Raw genomic sequence first — 21018 nt, 5'->3', positions numbered from 1 at the left:
ACATGGAAATGTAATAGCTATTTGGCTTTTGTTTAACATAATCCAATAGCTGCATGGCCCAAACGATGTCAGCATAAAAGGAAAATAATTTCAGAGGAAGTGGAAATTATTACGTTTTGATAAAAAAAAAAAAAAAAGCAAAGATCATTTTTTTATATTTGAAATAATGTGCACAAACATATCTTTCACAATCAGACTTGGAATAGGCATTCGAAGAGTAAATTGGATACATTTTTATTTAATGTTTACTTTAAAATTCAGTCCCAGGACACAAATAAAATATAGATGGGAAATAGGCTAGTACTTTCAGTGTAACAGAGTTCTAGTAAAATAATCTCATCAGTGCAAAATACATTAATGTGTTGATTAAAGTAATGAAGGTCTATATTCTTAGGAACTGAGTAACCCTCTAACCTGGGTCTCTGGAATAATGGATCTTTCTCCTGGCCTGGAGCTGAAGAAGGAGGATAGGGGGGAAGCCACCACCACAGGATCAGGCCTCACAAAGCCACTAAGATCACAGCTTGGGATCGTGTTCTCCTCTGTCTTCAGCATCAGTGTGTCCATGGCATAGAAAATGTTCCATGGAAGCCACACCGTGCGCTCTTGGCTCAGAAATGGAGCTCGCTCAAAGCGTAGGGTGAGAGAGGCTCCGCCATTGGCAATGAGGTCAAATCTAATGAAATGAGAAAGAGAGGGAGGAGGAAAGGCAAGCAGAGTGCAAAAACAAATATGTACTTGTGTTATTCTCGGTTATTGATAGCGCTATTACGTTCTGAATGCTTTTACCATTAAAAATGCCATTTCACGGGGAGGGATGATTCATTGTTTTGATAGATTACAGTCATTGCAATCGAAAGACTGAGTTTTCCCGGCTCTAAATTAATCTAATAAAGATTTGCTCAGTTAGTATGTAGCTCTCTAAATCACTATACGCTTATATAAACAAGTAAGTCACAAAATAAGGCTTGATTGAATAAAGTATTTCAGAGGGAAAGAGGTTGTTCGTTGCCTGGCTGATGTTGTTTAACTATGGTAACTGATGGTAACTGTGATTTGGCCTAGCAAGACCAGTTTGCCATCTTTGTTGGTCCTGGAACAACATTCTTAACAACTAGTCAGATTTCAGGAATTATATTCTTGTGATTTTAGGGGTAGTTCAAGGTTAGGATAAGGATGAGAGGTAATAAGAATGTTGTTCCATCAAAACATTTTGATGTAAGGGGTAGGCGTGTAGGTAAGAGTAATATGATGACACTTACGTTCCATCTTGGCGAGTGAGGGTGTAGCCATACTGGGGGTACTTGACAAACGATACATTAACTCCCACAAGTGGGGTTCCATCTGTAGTCACCACCTGACCTCTGATCAGCGATGCCAGACTGGTAAAGATAGAACAAACAACAGGACATCATCTGATTGATTACAATAGATCCAAAGTGATACCAACAACTGCTTTAAAAAAGCAAAAGTCAACTCATCAGCTTGTTTTTGCATGACTCAACAGATATCCAATAAATTTCACATTATATTTCAAATTCTTCTTCTACTACAAAGGAAATAAATGAAAATAAAGCAACTATGACTTGGAATATACATACAACCGAGTAGCTTTGTTTGGTACAGTAGAGAAAGTTACCTTGCGTTAAAGGGGTTGTCGGCAGGGATTATATGTGTGCTGTCCCGGCCCACTAGCATCTTGACACGGTCGTAGAAAGAGCGTACTTTTTGCTCGGGGAGCTTACCCTGCTGGATGACCTGTAAGGGGTCCCTGGACCCTTTACAAAGTGGACTATTCTGGCAGGGACTTTGTATACAGCAGTCTGGATCCATACAGTCAGTCAGACCATCTAGAATAAAGAACAATCAAAGCTGCCTAAAGAAGCAAGTGTTCATCAAGTGTTCTCGTATGTTTTGAACACCAGTATGTTGAATCTGAAGTTTGTCTCTCTTCTGCTGCTCATTTACCACATGGTGCCAGATCTGCTTTTTCTTTCTGTCATCATTGGACTTTGAATAAAACCACATTCTGCATAACACCGTATGTGCTTCCTTTAAATATATCATTTCAGATGAATACCAATAGTCCAGCTCTAGATTTGTTCAGAGAATAGCCATAGTAGTCAATTGGAAAGGTTTATTTCTTTCTACGAAATACACATTCAAATAATTGTAGATGACTATGTTTTTTTTGCCACTTTTAGCTAAAATGGAGCATTTATTTTCAAACACTGTTTGTGTACTATTGCGAATAGTCACTCTGACCCCATCAAAACATAAAATGCTCATTTTGCAACTAAATATGGAAATTCGTGCTGTGGCATTATGTGAATGTTCTTCAGTGACATGCATTGTATGTATGTTATGTGGCTGTTCCTATTGCATGTGAGCCAAAGTTCCAACAGATGAAACAATAGATTTCTCACCTCCTTCATTGTCTTTGTTGTCCGCACATGATGTTTCCATGGCAACACTGCAGCCGGTGCCCCTCCATCCAGTTTTGCACTCGCAGTGCCAGCTGTTTTGACCCAACAAACACTGTCCATTTCCATTACACCGGTTTGGACAGCCATCTGCAGGGGGCGAGAAACAGAGAAAGAGGGAGAAGGAATAGGGATTGAGAAAGACAGGAATCCATCAAGCCAGTCATTAGATTAGTGACCTAAAGTTTGAAAACAGCTGGAAGGAGTTTTTCAAATTTTTTGTTTTGCTGCAACAATTGCAGTATTAGGAGTAAGAAAGGAAATGAACTGAACTGACCGGAATTGAATTGAGCCTAACTGAAATAAATTAATATTTAAAAATTGCTTAAATATTATATTGAGAAGTTCAACCTGATCTCATAGAATCACATTACTATAACTAAATTTTTGCTAAATGAGTTTTACATGCCTCGTCCTAAGTTTTGCTGCTGTATTCTCGTGAAATTAACACCAGAGGCTCAACAATTAGTTTTATTAACTTTCACACAAATCATGAGTAAAACATAGATAAACACAGTGCTTTATAATGACATCAAAACACTTTAACTATAATGCATGCTTTAAATGATGATACATTAATGCTTGCATTACATAACCTACTATATTTACAAGTTTATTCCAACATAACTAAGTTGCGCAGTATCTCAACTTATAGAGTGTTGGACTTTATATGCGGAAGGCTGGGGTACGAGTTCAACAAAGCCAGGTGAGTCAACATGTGAGCCGAAAGTGTCATAGCTACTGCTCTATCATCTCACATTTGCTTTTTATGACACTATTAGTTAGGTTTACATTAAAAGTTAGTGAGTTATGTTTTGTAATTTTAAAACTAATTAACTTTAAAACCTCATATTTTTGGGAGAACATTTAACTTGTTTGTAGTGCCCCTCAGTGGGCAATTCACTCTGAGGGGCATTAAACTGCAGTGATAATGAACTGTGTAATTTCATTTAGCAAAAATGTTGCCTCAGTCATGTAATTTTCATGAGATCAGGCTGGAGAAATTGCATGTAAAATTCTATGAACATGGGAAAACTTTTGGCCATGACTCAATGCTTGCCTAAAGAGGTGGACTCTGACAGGAATAAAAACAAAATAAAAAAAACAATCAAAATAAAAAAAAAAATTTCAACAGTTAGTTGCTGTTGGTTCAACTTTTAGTGGTACGATTTTATCAGAACTCATCCATTCAGGAGGGGATATTTGTTTAGAGCAGATATACTCTCAGACTGTTCATTTAAAAAAGCTGATTTAATTTGTCTGGTCTCTCTCATACAAGTATCTCTCATGCAAGAATATGGTTAGGAGAGACTAGAGTCTACTGATCAGATTAGGATGCCTCCATTGGTCTAGGTGTGTGTGTGTGTGTGTGTGTGTGTGTGTGTGTGTGAGAGTGAGAGAAGGAGAGAGAGAGAGGGAGAAGAAAGAACATTGGGTGGTAGAGAAATGTGTATGAGACAAAGGTGTGAGGTATACTTATTTGAAATACATTTATGAGAGAGAGAAGTGCTTTGATTAACGGCTCACATGTTTTTGGAGTGGAGCGTGGCGTGTGTGTGAGTGTTTAATATATGCAATGGGGGGATAAACAGTCTTCCTAAAAGACAAAAGCGGAAACAGACCTCATCACAACAGTTTTGCAAAAGACTGATGAATAGTGTGCACTGAAGTGAATGTTTAAAGGAAATTATCTGGTAGAGGCAGACGCTGAGACTAACAAACAAATGCAAAGAGACATGAAAAGGCTAAGCGCTATTCTCCTTAAGCTTCGGTCCATAATTAATCACCCTGAAGATGTGACCTGAAATTTCCGAGTCATCTGGAGTTTTGTGCAAATAAAACATGCGGCCTAAAATCCTCAGCACCACAGAGAGCCTCGTCCCTTATTATCTTTCCATGGTAAAACAACAACTGCACTGCTACCTCACATTGTGTCACCAGTAACCATCGCTGGTGTCGCAGAGTTCAATCTCCTACAGTAAACACTTTTGTTATTGTGTCCAGATTAAAAAAGTGAGGAGACAGACCACTCCTACATATTTTAATTGGATAAATTGTAGCGCTTAAAAGTATGGCAACAGTGGTTCTCTCTTACAGTTAAAAGTGTCAATCTGATAATTGATACAGGCATCACAAAGGCTGTAGGAATGGAAGTCCCCCTTAGAGTTAAAAAAAAACAATTCCCTGTTTGTTTACTCAAGAACACGTGTGCACATTAGCTATAAAAAATGTTTTTTGCCTGATTTGATCTAAAGAAATACATTTTTGTATACCATTGTTGTCAGATTTTATTGATGATTTGTCAACAATTGTTTTGAAGATTTCTTTTTTTCTCTCTTCAGACTGGAAATAACTGCACAGAAGAAATACGGGTCGATAATAAGATCAGTATACGAACTTGCCTATAGACCATTTCAAGAATGTAAACAAAAACAAATGAAAAACGGTCCAAACGTATTTCCATACCCTTTCAACAAAGGCTCTTTTTCAAGGTAAGTCAGTCAGCATCATGATTACTTGAATACTACTTGATACAGCTCCTATCTACAGTACTTGAATGGGGAAAGACTGAAATCTTCAAAATGGTTGGTCAAGATTACGATAAAAGAACATATTTCAAATGAGAAGTAACATTTTATTGGTCTGAGGCACGTGTGGAACCGGCTTCACTCGAGCGGCCCGACCCTGATGTGTGCTCCTATCCCCGGTGTTGCATCTATCTCACGCCTGGGGTGCAGGTCTGGCGATGCATCTAACTTGCACCGGACCCTCACCGCTCCGTTCCTGGATCCGCAAAGATCCCAGCAGGTAGAGACTGGTCTTCAGAGGAGAGGCACATTCTGTGTTTAAAGACAGTAGTGATGAGGCTGTATTTTTTTCATTGATGTTGGCTGCCATTGGGCGTTCCAATTTCTTCAATTCATTTGAATAGAAGTGAGCCATCTCTGGTCTCTGTTTTGACAAGCCGGAAATGTTCATGGAACAGTGACGTCACCAACGAATAGTCCTTGAAATGGTCTATAAGGGAATTTAGTGGGTCAGAGCCTCTGCTTCTGGTTACCATGGAAATGCAGTCTTTTGGAAAAAGCCGGTGGCTATGGTATTATTGGCTGCTGACCCAGCACAGGTGACACTTCAGATGATTTGTGATGAGGGAAAATGAAATGGCCTCATTCAGAGAGTGTGAAAACCTTGCATGCACTGGGACGTAGTGAGCCATTGTGACTCAAATCAAATGTTGCTTTAATTAATGTAATTTTCAATGTCTGAGGCCATATTAAGGGCCCGCTATGCATTAATTGTCACGCAATATTGAGCTTACAGAAAAGTCACTTAGCGATGATTGCCTTTTAAATAGCCATTTTAAGCAGCCAAATACTTATAAAACACCAGGAGAGCAAAATCTATGGTGATCATTGGTCTATTTCATTAGGCAGCACTGAGTGTGGCCCCTTTTCATGCCAAAGGCCAGTCGATTCTCAGCAAACTAACTAAAATTAAGTGAGATTTCACAAACTATTAAGCCACCTGGCTAAAGTAATGTGGGTTGACTCTATTGTAATCTACTTAAAAAGGAGCTGAGATTGCCTTGAGTTATGGGTCAGCACACACAACTATAGAGATGAATGCAAAGATGAGAAGGAGAAAGTAACATGCTGCATAGCAACAGTCACCCACTGATGGATGGAGAGATGGATAGAATGAGACAGATGGATTGCTGAAGAAAGAAAAATAGAAAGAACGAATGAAAGAAAGAAAACCCAGGATGAGATATTAAGAAAGAGAATGTGTGGAATAGATTCCACCAAACACTCTTGTCTACTGGCCTGCAGCCCACTCACATTTAAAGTTCATAAAATAAAGGTTAGATTCATAAATCCTCCAAACTCGCCTTAGGAAGAGACTGATAAAATCCCAAAGGGAGTGAGCACCTGTAAAACGCCCTTTGTCTGTGCTTTCCTCGCCTCTATTTTTCCATGTAATACTACAAAGTCAAATAACATTTGTGACGAGGAGGAGGGCGGGGTTGAGCCGTGGCTATGCACGCCCGGCCCCGAAATGGGCTAATCAGCTTATGAGAGGGATAAAGGCAGCCAGATGTGGCAGTTTGTGAGAGAGAGAGCCACACGCAGCTGCCGTGTGTGTGTTTGTGTTTTGACTTACTGTTTTAATTTTACATTAAACGTTACTTGTTACAACAAGTTACAACATAGCATAGCCATAATGAGAGAGCAGGGAATTTTTATTCCTATGGTTTCTGGACTTAAGTCAAGAGAGGACATTGCGCTGTGTGCAGAACAGGAGAGAGTTATCTCAAAGACCTAAAGACAGAAAAGAACTGCACAACTAAAAAGTTCAAGCCAATCAATATTTCTTTATACCTGTCATACATTTATGAATGCATTTTACAATGACTTAAAGGTGATGCTTCCTTCGATCCCAGCTTAATATTCAAGTAAGTAAGCCATTTCATAGCAATACTGGCTAAACCAGTCTGCGGAACTCACTGAGTGTTTGGGAAAACTACAGTATTTATTTATATATTTATTAAGGGATCACTATTCATTTAGTTCTGCTTGGTGTGGTTAAATGAGTAGAAATTGCACTTTGCAGCTTTAACAAATGACATTCTTTAAAGAACTGCAGTTAAAGCTGGCATGCATTTGTCTTGCATGCTTCCTTACCCAGTGCCAGTGTGGTTTCCATTCATGAACCAATCATGCGTTCGTTCAAATGCAACCCAAATCCACCCAGGAAATACTAGCATACAAAAATGCATCCAGAGACCATTCATCTCAAGTCATTTCAGCCAAGTAGAGATATTCAATTAAATAATTTTAACTTTTGATAGTGACTATCAGAATGTAGCAGTGCTACACCAGACTCGCTCCAAGGACTGATGCATGAGTTTTCAGGTGATCACTGCAGGCCCTGCAGTTAAACTCCTCATTACCCTGTTCTCCCTGCAAACACACCATGTTCTCTTCTCAGAAAAGAACACACACTCCTGACCCTACATTAGTATTCATCCTATGAGTTGCAACTCAAGCGGGCGCTGAGACAAAGTCATTACCATGCCTCCCGTGGTCCTGCACCATGTGTGCCGAAATATTCTCTGTAAAAAATGCAGCTCGCTGCTCCTGACCTCTGCTCTCAGCACCAATGTTGTTGAATTTTCACATTTATCTCAGGATCCACTCCTTTCTGATACCTTTACTCACAGAAATGATCTATGTCCCTCAGGTGGAGTAAAATCTATGTGATCTTTGTCTCCACACTGCATTGTCCTCTGTGATTGAGCTCTTTTGTCTGAGGCAGACTCGAAGGAAGCAGAGAGTAGGATTACTTGCCTCCTGTGTCCCTGTTCAGTGCAAGACTGTTCAGTGCAAGTATCAGCAGACTCAGAAAGGCTGCTTCTGTAGGAACAGTTGGCCCTAGTGACTGTAGGTCTCCGAGCACTACTCTGCCTCAAGCTGAACTACTCTCCACTCCTTGAACAGTTGGAGGGAATCAAGGTGGTGTGCTTAAAACAGTAGTTAAAGCTCACTGTTAACTGGAAGTTTGCTATTTTGGATCCCCACAATGAGCAAGCCAGAAGTCATCACCATTGTGCCCTATAGCAAGGCACTTAAACCCTTGTTGCTACAGTACAGGAGGATTGACCCTGTTTTACAGTAAGTTTATGGCGGCATTCTGTGGCGTAAATTCATGAATGTTCTACAGATACAGAGAGTCTCTTTTCTGAATTATTTTATACTGACATTCACATCAACAGAGGTAAATGTAAGATGCAGACTAAGGCCATAAAAATAGTCTACATAAGTTGCGAATGCTTGGCTAATGCATTGCAAATATGTGGTCCTGTTAAACTTACTTGTGTTGTTGTGTTACAGTGGTAGTAACAATGCTCAATGTTACAGGGGGCAATAGAGTTGTCTTCAAATGTCTGTGCCATTAAACCAAATGTTTTGTTATTTATCTAGATAAAACATGTTTAAAAGATCTAACTATCTTGCTCAGCAAGATTTTCTTCAAATTGTTGCTCCGCCAGGACAGTAGGTGACCTAAAAGACAGGCTGATTGTAATGACAGGGTGAAGGCTTAGTGTAACAGTAGCCATCTGGTACATGATAACTGTGCACTTCTGGCCTTAAGAGACGCACTAGTGACCAAGGCTAGAGGCCATGGATTTTCTAGCCTCATTGCTGGCCCATCTGACTCGCATGCTGGGGATCGCCAGTTCGATTCCCGCTCGGGACAGGTTGAGTTGGACCAGTGACACTGGTGCCATGACTCAGATGGGAGTTAGGTTTAGGGGGGTGAGTGTGAGGGTAGCCAGCTGGTACGTGAAAGCTGTGCAGTGTGCAAACCTCACTATCCTAGCCTTTAGAGACACATTTGTGACCGAGGCTAGAGGCCATGGCTTATTTAGCCTCCTTGATAGTGCATCCAATTCCCATGCTGTGGATTGCCGGTTGGAATCCTGCTGGGGGTGGGTCAAGTAGGACTGGTGACATTAGCTCATGAATAATAATTACATTATGCTGCTGTTGTTAGGCATCCTTACTGGATCATCCATTCATGTAAACAAATGAATATTAATTCCATTGTTCGAAATTTGTAGGAAACCTATATTCCCATTCTGTGCAGACACACTTGAGTTGAAAAGTCTTCTGGATGTACCAACCCAGCTTGGCAGTGAGATTGAAAATCGTTTAGAATTCAAATGTGTTTATCATGAATTAAGTATCGCGATTGTACCCTTCAGAAAGACACTAAACACCATGTTACTCCAGAGATGCTGTCTTTGCAGTAAGTGCACTGTAAGTTGCTTTGTAAAAAATGTCTACTAAATTACTACTTAGTAACACGAAATACAGTATATGTAACATGGAAAATGTAAAGTACAACATGACCCCAACTTCTAAAGTACTGAAAAGTAATTTTCCTTTCTAGGCGGAACAGAGACATTGAACACTTTTACTGCTTAGTTCAGCTGCGCTACTTGGAGAGGAACATTTCAAAAGCAGCGATGTAATAATATGATTGAGGCAGAACTTGTTTCATCTGACAACAAGAATAGAAACACACAAGCTTTAGAACACAGACTGGAACTATGAACTTACTCAACATGACATTCTACTTCACCACGGCTACTCTACAAACAGAAGCACAAAGTCTCTATGCAGCCAAGCTATCAGAGGGGGAGGGGGAGGGGGCATTAGCTAGCAATAGTCACAGTACGACGAGGTACAATACCTTCATTACTCGCATCCCATAAGTCTGCATCAGAGAGGAACAAGAGGGCGTCAAAGCAACAAGACATAGGAACACATCTTAGCAGTTTTTGCTTCACTTCAATAAGTTAAATAAAAACTAAAGAAATCTGAGAAATAAATATGGAAACAAAAGATGATGGAAGCCATTTTAAAGGCTTTTTTGTCTGCAGAAAGGCTTAGATGACAATAACCAGACAGACTTCCTGTCTTGGCGTGCAATGAGGAAAAGGATTACAGGCAGAACACTTTGAGGCTGGCACAGTCTTTGATGCTTATGTCATCTCTGGAGTGACAAACACACACTCACTCACTCACTCACTCACTCACACTCGCACACACACACACACACACACACCAGACAGACATAGATGATGAGAGAACAGAAAACTCTGGCTTTTGAGTCTATTTCTGAGAGACAAATGTCAAGGCCAAACAGAGGTGTGATTTATGAAGTTTAAGACGCCTCTATCTTTCATCAGTCTCTGCTTCTCCACAAGGGCTTTTCATTACCTGTCTGGCCTACACCTGCCACCACTGTCTGAAGGGTGATCAAAAATATGTACGTTTGCTCTCAGTCCAACAGCACACAGAGGAACAGCCTAATTCACCTCAATACCCACCCACCCAAAAACAAACAATCTCGCACCTCTGCACAGTTTCATCTCTCCTACACCTCCTAACCAGCAGCGTGGGAATATGTTTTTAAATTGGGGAGGGGGGGGGGGGTGGCTGCCAACTGACTGGTTGTGATGACTTGGCTTACCTCATGAATATGAATTAAGACATGCTGATACTGATAGGTAACCTTACAGGACAGCTCATTTACATAATTAAATTAATACTCATGAGCCATGATTCATAACTTTACATCCTGTGCAGTTACACAAGCATCTTCAAGATGTACCACACCAGCTCTGCATTGAGACTCAAAATAAGACCAACTTTACGCTTGATCTAAAATTTTACACAACACCTCACAGTTTTTATAAATATTTAGTGTGTTTACATGCACAACCACACGCTGATAACTAATTAAAAATAAGCTTATAAAAAGCCTGGCAAAGCAAGAAAGCAACGTTTACATAAGAGTTTCATTAATTATATACTTTTTCTGGTTTTGGCATCAAACGTATACAGGCATGTGCTCAAAACTTGCGCACGTGCAAGATTGTGCATGTAAAAATGATCTGGAGATCAGATCTTTAGCAGAGTAAGCACATCTTTATCTTTTAGATATCAGAATAATACAAATTAATAAAGATAACATTTATTTTTGTGACTAATTCTTTTTGCTTAATTCAGGTGCAGAAATTAGACTGTGACATTTCCTGTATTCATTGTGGATTTACACCAGCCGCAACATGCTAACTCAAATGTAAAGTGCATGCAGGCTTAAACCAACATGTTTTCTAATTTCTCAAACACTGTGAGGGTTCCTCTCAGCACTGGGACATTCATATTCACTTTCATTATTTTCTCCAATGTTAGTCCGGGATCTTGTAGGTTAGTGATATATACTTGGATCAGATGTGTCATTACTCTTTCTTGTCTTAGGGCAAAAATTTGAAATTCTATCATATGTTCAAAACTATAGCAATTGAATGCAATTCAATATAATTCATTCTTAATACGAACCAAAAAGTACAGATTTTAATATCAGCTAAGATCGGTTAATGCAGGCACCCGGTTCTGGTGCACCTGCTCTTGAATTCATCCTCTCTTTTTGGTCTCATGTCTAATAGCGATTTGAAAAAACTTCCTGTATGCGATTGCACAAAAAAGACTTCAACTTTCAGCTTTTCACTCTCTGCCTTTAAATGCTCAAAACTTTATCTCTTACACAGATTTCATATTCATAGTTTTTAGAGGCTCTGAGCTACAGTCTCCATGTGCAAAGTATCATTCCCTCTGCCTCTCTCCCTCTTTACAAAAACTTTATAAAAGAGAGAAAAAGAGAATCAGTTACATGTATACCCCATCCTGATGGATCAGTTAAGAGACAAAACACTTTAAGAACTTTTTAAAAGATTTTTCCATAAATCCTTGAGCTTCTACTGAAAGCACTGCATGAGCAAAGTAGGACGTGTTCCTGGATCAACATTCTTTGTTGGACTGACAAACAGCAAATTGTTGTTTGATTTCATGTGTAGAAATTTTTAATAAAAGAGTATAAAGTAGTTTCATTTGGTACTTAACTCACTTCTAAATAGATTTTCATTAAATATACAATGAATAATCCATAAATAATCAGATTAGATTACTTAATTAGATTATGTCCAGATTAGATTTCAGAAACAATCTACCCAACATTGCTGGTTGGAAGGAATGTTGTCCCAGGACAACAAGATCCAGGTTAATTGCCAGGCCACAGATAAGTAGAGGGACAGTTTATAGTGTTTATGAGAGCAAATACAGTGTGTGCTGTGGCGTTGGTTGTAATGGTAGGTGTTGTGAGCAGGTAAAGGTCAGTGCCTGGCTTAGGCGTGGGTGTTTGCCTACCGATGGTGCAGTGTTCTCCATTCCAGCCCTGTTCACACTCGCACTTGCCATCCTTACAGGTGCCGTGCTTCACGCAGAGCGCGTTACACACGCGTTGGTCACATGCTGCACCCGTCCAGCCCTCCTCACAGCGGCAAAAACCACCCATGCATACACCATGAGTACCGCAGTCAACAGAGCAAACCTCTGGGGAGAGAGATAGATATACCACACATTTGAAACTTTGATGAACAATGGAAAACTGCTCATCTAATTATGGGAACCTGAGGACTGCTGTGTAATAAAAGCACAGCATGTGTCTGCCTGCCACAGTAGAAGAAACAGTGAATGTCTCATCACTAAACATATGTTCATTGTCACTTTTGCACTTGCAAAGTTAATTCTAAGTTTTTGTCATGCCAATTAAGAAAACTAAAATTGAAATTGACAGTGAGAGAGACCGAGAAGTATGTCTCCGATTAGAATATCACATGTTAGAAAGAAAGCAGGTATAAAGACAGGAAAGATTAGGGTAAATGTTCTCCATTACACAGATCCAATCAAACAAGCAAACTGACCGACTGAGCAGTCAGGGCCCATCCAGTTGGGGTCACAGCTACAGAGGCCTGTGTCCGGGATAAAAGCCCCATGACCGTGGCACTGATCTGGGCACTGTGCTCTGGGAAGCTCACAGTTGGGTCCGCCCCATCCTGGCTTACAGTGGCACTCTCCATTCACACAGATACCATTATTTGAGCAGTTAGGATCCATGCAGTCAACTGTTTGAAACAAGAGTTTAGTGAAGTGGTTTGTGACTTCATTTGTCATAAACATTAACTTAATTAAATCTTCATGTTGTTTATGGAACTGTGGCATAAAATACATATCACACTTGCAAACGTGCCTTTTATCTGTCGATACTGCTATGCAACCAGATTAAAACATTCACAAAATGCAAAGATCCATATACCTCCACAACTAGGGTTGGGAAAGGATTTCGAATAAATCATTCACACACACACACATATACTATGTCTTTTATCTAAGCATGAAAAATCAATATCCCACAATATCCTTTCACACTTTCACTTCAAACCCTTCCTCTCACTTTGTCACCATCTCTCTTTGTACTCCTTTCTCTCCCTTCCACCCTTCATATATCTTTTTAACTTTGACCCTCTCACATAACACAATTATATTGACAGCTGAGCAGAGAAGGAGAAGGCCATTTGACAAATTATATATTTGTAATTCATGCTGATTCCTGTTTATGCAGTAAAAAACTGCACATCATAGATATAGATTTTTGTGTCATCGGCACAACAGGTAAATTGTTTGAGTGACTCTACTGTGATGAATATCTGATTTGAAAAATCTAAGATCGGCAAGAAAATTGAAAAGTGCTTAAGTGCTGACCTTGTGAGCTGAAAGGTCTCAAGTTGTGCCCCACTAAAAAACACTCTCTCTTTTATGCAATCAAACACACAAAGAAACAGCTCCCCCACATTTATGGTGCTTTTGACAGTCCTGTTTTGCTTTTGTTATATGGAAAACTTCTCCTTTTGTGATCCACAGAAGAAAGTTTGGAACTACATGAGAGTGAGTAAATAATGACAGAATATTTATTTCCACTGAACTATTCCTTTAAATATTTTATATGCTCCCTTTAAAAACCTTGATGTTTGACTGGATGGCAGAACCTTTGATAATAAATTAGAGCTTAGGCAATTAGAGAAAATTAATATGCAAGACCTTTTTTAGTTCTATTGTTTGTTTGTTCAGCCTATACTTTAATCTCTGTTATAACGAGCAGTAAAGCCTTTCTGAAAATCTCTGCATTGCTTTAACCTATTTCTATGTTTTCAGCCCGGTCTCTCCTCTTCACTTTTTTCTTATCTTTTCTTCCCTTTCTATTTTCAGACTCCTGGGACATTTCTCACTTTCTCCCATCTCTCTCTTTCATTGTCAGTCACTGTCTTACCCAAGAGCCACTGAACTTTACAGAACACATACAATTTATCAAGTATGAAGCCATTGTTCTCAGCACCATGATCAATATATTTTCCAGCCTTAGCTCATATCTGTGAGGTGTTATTGCAGAAGGCTATTAAGTCCTACCAGAGAATCTGGGGAGACAGTTCAACCTAACTGTTTGGATATGAGTGAATTTTTTTTAAATAGCCACATGGACAAATAATAGCTATTTCTGTCACATAGGTTAGTATTAAGCCATTGAGACTGCAGCAGCATTTACACATAGCTACATCTGACTGCTGTTGGAATGCTCAACTATGCTCAGATTCAGAAAAAAACTGAAAGGGACTATTTTATAATCCACAATTGACTGGACAATAAAAATAATTTGAAGCCATTTTTGTCGGTATACATTAGCTAATGTTTTTGGTTTATAAATATGTATATATGAATCCACAAATGTCTCCAAAGGATGGTCACTGTTGGGAACAAATTTGTCCAAACTAAAGTATGTACACACATAAAAACACATACACTTACCCTCAGCACAGTTCTGCCCTTTGTAGCCCAGTGAGCAAACACATATGCCGTCTGTGCAAGTACCATGACCTCCACACTGGGGATCGATGCACTGGCTAATGGGAACGTCACATTCCGGGCCCTTCCATCCACTGTAGCAGATACATGATCCCTTATCATACTGACCGTTTCCACTGCAGAGCACCGGACATGCCGCTTAGGAAGAAACAGGGAGAGACAACAAAGAATTATTCAAATTTGATCTGATTGACGTGCAAGACGTGTGATTTATTTTTTTGTGCGATGTTCTAAAAACTCAGCAGTGTTGCTCACAATTCAATTCTGTTGAATAGCATGGGAAGTGACTTAAAAAGCAGAGGGAGAACAACTTCAGTGGTGCTCGCTGTACATTTACAACTCAGCTTTGAGAACAAAGAATGGCAGCTAGACTGGCTAGTCTTAGATGTGTCTCTAAATGTTCTGACAGAAGTAATGGAAGTACAGAACACATATCAGACAACAATAGGCTCAGAAAAGTCTTTATATACTGTACACAAAGGCTTCTTACTGTAAAACTTGTGATTTTAAGCTTTAGGGAACCAAGCTCTCTTTCCACTACAATCAATTTGTTGGAACATTTTATTAACATTTAACCTGAGTTCAGGGATTGAGATGTTGAGAAATCCTTATGGGTGTTTCTGTGTGGGAATGTATTTGTGTTGGTGTATTTAACCTTTACAAAAACTGCTGTGGCGGGTACCATCAAAGAGTGATGGTATCAGGCAGTAATCTTATGGTACTGACTGGTTACCATTTACATTTAGATTTATTTTATTATTTTAGTAGACATTTTTATTTAAAGCAACTTTTAAATGAGGAGGTTATTGCCTTTAGTAACATACATTTACATTTGCTGTAAAAGAAGAAGACTTAAAAAGTTTTTTTGTTTCCAAGTGATGAGAACAGGCAAAACAAAACAATAAAAAAGGAAAAGAAAAACAAAAGCCAAAACATTTCTTAAAAAAGTGTCTCAAAGCATCATAACAGATTGTGAAGTAAGACATTCACGCACACACACAGTGGGTCAGCACTAGTGGTGGAGTGAACAGCTGTGATCAGCTGGAAAAAACGAATGAAATCAAATGTAATTTAACATTGAGGTAACGGAACTATTAAACATGAGATTCACAGGTGAACAATGGGAATCCTTATGCTTTAGAAAGAGAGAGAGAGAGAGACCTCCACTAACATTTAGATCTCCTTTTCTATCTGAATTACACCTTGATGAGTCATAAAACTAAAAATACCTTCTCATCAGGAAAGCAGAAGTGTTTTTGTTAAGTCAAACAGTGCTAATTAATTAATTGAGTGGGAAATCAAGAAGATATAGACACACATTTACCTATTTGTTACGAGGAGGAGGGTGGGGCCAGGAAGTCTGCATGGCCACCCCTCCAATCGCGCTAATTAGTCGAGGAGAGGGATAATGCCAAGCTGGCAGCGGCAGTTCGGGAGAGAAAGAGACACACGCAGCTGCCGTGTGTGTTTACGTTTGTGGTTTTTGTTTACGTTTGAATTAAAATATTACTTTGATGCTTTGTATGGTTCCCGCCTCCTCCTTGCCCATTTTAACCTTGTTACATTGGTGCCAAAACCTGGGAAGGAGGAGGGATGCGCTGTCTTCCCAAAGGAGCAGCCGTGGCCATCCGCCGGGGGATGTAGGAGTCACTGCTGGCTGCCTGGACACTGAGAAATGGCCGCCTAGAGTGGTGAAGCTGCTGCCAGGGGCGGAGGGGCTTGCCACCGGCCGCCAGAATGCAGAGTGTTTGGAGGAAAAGCCGCCATCCACGAGGGGAGGAGGGGCTCGCTGCCAACTGCCTGGAGCGGTGGAGCCACTGCCAGGGGCGGAAGGGCTTCCAACCAGCCGGCAGAATGTGGAAGGGCATTCCATCCGCCAGAGGTCGGAGGACTCGCTGCTGTCCGCCTGGGGAGGAGTGGCTGTCATCCACCTGTAGGTGGAGGAGTGGTCAAGGACCAGGCGATGGCGTGTCTGGGAACCGGTGAGCAATTTTTTTCTCTCTTCTCTTTTCCCTCCCCTTGTCTCCCTCTCAGGTCTCCAAATGCAGGGAAAGCCTGCTTTCTGGCGTGGCCTGAAGGACAATGGGGGAGGAGAGTGACAAGGAGGATGGCATGGCCGGGCCATGTGTCTGCACGGCCGGCGCCCAATCGGGCTAATTTGCCAAGGAGAGGGAAAAGTCCGAGCTAGATGTGGCAGTTCAGGAGAGAGAGAGAGAGAGAGAGAGAGAGAGAGAGAGAGAGAGAGAGAGAGCGACACACACGCAGCTGCTGTGTGTTTATGTCTTTTGTTTAAGTTTTCATTACAATATTACTTTGATGCATCCCGCCTCCTCCTTGCCCATTTAAAACTGGTAACACTATTGTATCAAAATAGGGACTTTCCATTGACAATCAATTGTTCTTGAATCAAGGTACCTATGATTACTGTAGACTAACCCTAAACTAAAAGTTTTGTAGAAGTGTATATAGGTATTATTTAGTCTCTTTAGGAACCATTTTTCTAATTATGATCCATAAACAGGGCTGGACTGTAATGTATCTCTGTAATCTGTAATACCGGGCATTTTCCCGGTGGGCCGACGCACTTTTGGGCCGATCAGGGGCGTAATGGCCATCGGGAGAACCGAGCGGGCCGGTGGTTTGGCCGCGCAACGTGCCGAATGGGCCACGATAAGCAACAATGAGCACAAAGATGCAGAACGGACCACAAAACGGTGCCTGGATATGCCCCCCCCCCCGCACAACAGTTGGGCCAGTTGCCATGTAAAATCTCGGCCTGATTTATCTTCCCAGTCCAGCCCTGCCCATAAATTATGAGGAAGATGGGAATTACTTCATAAATTTTATTCCTAAATGTATAGCTAGGTCAGAAACACACACACACACACACACACACACACACACACACACACACAAACACATTTGTCCTCTTGGGCTCGAACCAACACTGTTGAGTGACTAGAGCCACAGGGACCATTGAGATTAACACACATCTTTGATGTGTACAGCTCTCAGGATCCCACTGCTGCTGCCATCCTGTGAACAATTCAGAGCTGTTCCCCCTCTCTTTTACACATGTGTCCCTTTCTTTCACTCATGTCTTTAGACCCTACTGTTTACATTCTTAAACACTTTTTTTTAATGACTTCTGTAATTTTTAAAACATTTTCAACAAAAAGTACAAAGACCTGACATAATAGTATTCTGACAAACCCCGGTGCCAAACTTCAGCCACAAATAGTTAGCAAACTATCTTGTTTTCCCACAAATTAACTGCATGTTTGTCACACTTAAAACATTTTTGCAAGGGAGATAATTGAAAATAATTGAGATTATAAGTAGGAATGGGATTGTGGCATCAAAAGGAAAAGGCTTGAACCTGTGTCTTCCGCATGAGCATCATGGCTCAGTGTGTCAGAGCAAACCTCTAGGCCATACTCAAATTAACGCTCTGCATATGGCTACTGTGAGTGAATTGAATTTTTTTTCTTTCTCTTTTTTATTCTCTTCTCTCTCTCTCTGGCTGTACGACAGAGATCAGGGTGTAATTGGAATGTTTCTTACCTTTCGAGCAGTCCATGCCATGAAACCCTGGGAAACAATGACACACTCCTGACACACACTCGCCATTACCATGACAGTTCCGGGGACACTCTTGCACAGAGTCTGTGAAAAGAATGAAGCATGTTTTAAAAAGGTCACTTTGATGGTAATGACAGCTGTAACCACCACACCAATACTCAGAGAACCCAACTCTCATCTTGTATTTTCCTCCACTGCCTCCTTTGTCTCTTTTCACACTATTTTTGTTCCCTTCTACCTCTCCATTTTTACTGTGGGAAGCCTGGAGTCTCTGCTCATTATTGATGTATGCACTTCAAACAGCATCACCGGCCATTTCATTAGCCATGAATGATATCATGGTGGTGAAACTAGGCCATATCACAGTATTTTAGCACAAGGTTAATTGGTGGGACACTACTTACTCCTAGAATTCATGCATGTGAATATTCATAGAACAGAGTCACAAGGTGCTTATCTCATTTCAAGTGGATAATTATACATTTTAAATGGTATAATATTAATAGATTGACAATATTTAATTAAAGTATTTTTTGCTGACTGGTAAAGAAGCATTTATCTACATTTCTATACAGAACAAAATAGATATCATTTCAATTTTCCAAAAACTTTCATATGTTGAATTTTAAATTAACCAGCTTTTTACTTAATAGGCCATATTCGTACAAATAATTTGTAAAACCTTTCATACGGAAATTGTGCCATTCAATTCAATGCAACAATTTGCGCAAGAATAGTTTATGAATTATTTAAACAGAAATTGTTCTGCTCTTGTTTTATATATAAAAAAGGCCTGCTGTTTTTATTTTGGCTTTGTTTTTTGTTTTTTGCTGGATACAGACAGGGCAGGAAATAATGGAGAGGAGGGAATGGGAATGTTGCAATCCAGATTTGAACTCAACGTTGCTCACATGAGCACCACATTTTAATGCGTCTGAGCATGTGTATTAACAAGGCCTCAGCTCTAATAGCATATTATCATGGCTGTAACCACAGGTTGTGGGGGATGCGACCCCCCTTATTTTTCTTAACATTTGGTCCCATTTAATTTTAATTATTGTGTTGCATCCTTATTAATTATTTTATTACAATTATGCATCTGAATTAATTGTATCCACACAAAATTAGATAATAAGCAGCGTTTTGTCAGTTTTGTGTGTTTATGTGTAATGATACTTTGGCTATATTGTAAGTAAAACAATCATGGCAATTAAGTATTGAAAAATCTAAAAACAATGCATGTAACTAACCCAATACAGCTGTGCTAAAGGAGAGAGATTCTTTCTCTTTGCCATCGTTGTAGAAAGCCAGGTGCCATGTGCCAGGATCCAGATACTGCACAAACACAGCTTCGTTTAGAACCACAGTCTGAATACTGCGTCTCTCTCGAGGAGACTCCACTACACTCCATTTCTCCTTTCCATCCAACCGCTCCATATAGTCATACTGTAGAGAGAAAAATAGGGAAAGAGGGGACATTGTTACTTCTTCATTTTCTCAAGTAGTTTGACAGCATTCATGTATATCAAACAGTTAGATACTTTGAAGTTGAATGCTACAAATGAGTTTATCTAACACCTGCTGACTTCTAAAATGTATTTGCAATGACTGATTGATCCACAGTTGTGCCCAGATGAAAGAGGCTTTTTCCTATGGACTCTGTGGGCTTCTCGAATAGATAGTTTGTGTGTACCTGTGCGTGGGACGGAGGCAGCCCTTTCCGAATGTAAACCCCAAACAGTGCGTCCTTGCCCAGGGAGATATTGAACTTGAGAAACTGAGGCTGGTTGAGGTACAGCAGGGACCTCCAGAAAACCCCGGGCGGTACCTCTTGGGTCACGCGCCTGCCCACATCCAGGCTGCCCGTATCTATGCTGCTGTTGCGAGCGGCCCAGGGCCCTGTGACACAGAGGAAGGCATAAAACAAAAATCAATCTCTCACCTCTGCTGTGTTGCAACTGCCCCTTGTTTATGGATTTAGACCCAGTTGCTTTGAAAATAGAAAATACAGGAAAAACAGCACACATGCACTTTCTCTCTGGGAGACACTTATCTGATGAAGGCTGAAAAACACAAATGCTGCTTCCTGCAGATTTTTAATTTTTTTGCCTATAACCTCACTGGATACATCCAGCACAAGAAAGCTGAGAGTGTATCACAGTAAACAGCAGAGAAATGAAGAGAGAGAGAGAGAGAGAGAGAGAGAGAGAGAGAGAGCGAGAGAGAGAATAAGGCCTTCTTTGTTGAATATCAAAATATGTTCTTTTTGAAATACTGCCTGCAATATTTCAAAAAGTAATAAATGGGTTTTAAATGGGTGTGACACCTCTACAATGCAACTCTTTGAGATTTGGTTTTCCTTGTCATCACCGCACTCTTAAAAACAATGGTTTCGCCAATTCTAAACAATAAAGGAGGTAGCACACCAGATGTGTCTGGTGGACGACATGGAGCATTCTAAAATTCAAAACAATAGTTTTCTATGAAAGTACGCACACCGCAGCCACTGCTTGGTGTCTGTAAGCGGCGCCCAGCTACGACTCCAGAGGCTGCTCAAATTTTTGCCGCACCACGTAGAGCAACTCGCATATTTTCTATTAAATTCGACCCAAATCATTATCAAA

At 40.3% G+C, this 21018-nt stretch overlaps 1 protein-coding gene across 1 annotated transcript in view; it reads right to left on the bottom strand.

Moving 5' to 3' along the window:
* The window catches only part of LOC127663296 (teneurin-2-like), a 291708-nt gene that overhangs the window by 19846 nt on the left and 250844 nt on the right, over positions 1-21018 (bottom strand). The window contains exons 7-16 of the mRNA XM_052154811.1: positions 20088-20293; positions 19645-19840; positions 18377-18478; positions 14756-14950; positions 12820-13020; positions 12263-12448; positions 2427-2573; positions 1640-1850; positions 1263-1382; positions 415-676 (exon numbers count right to left, since the gene is read on the bottom strand). Of these exons, the coding sequence (XP_052010771.1) occupies positions 415-676; positions 1263-1382; positions 1640-1850; positions 2427-2573; positions 12263-12448; positions 12820-13020; positions 14756-14950; positions 18377-18478; positions 19645-19840; positions 20088-20293 (1826 nt within the window). The remainder of the gene's footprint in view (positions 1-414; positions 677-1262; positions 1383-1639; positions 1851-2426; positions 2574-12262; positions 12449-12819; positions 13021-14755; positions 14951-18376; positions 18479-19644; positions 19841-20087; positions 20294-21018) is intronic.

This window comes from Xyrauchen texanus, chromosome 23, assembly GCF_025860055.1.
Source record: "Xyrauchen texanus isolate HMW12.3.18 chromosome 23, RBS_HiC_50CHRs, whole genome shotgun sequence".
Classification (NCBI taxonomy): Eukaryota; Metazoa; Chordata; class Actinopteri; order Cypriniformes; family Catostomidae; genus Xyrauchen; species Xyrauchen texanus.
This window is presented reverse-complemented; position numbering and strand designations above follow the sequence as displayed.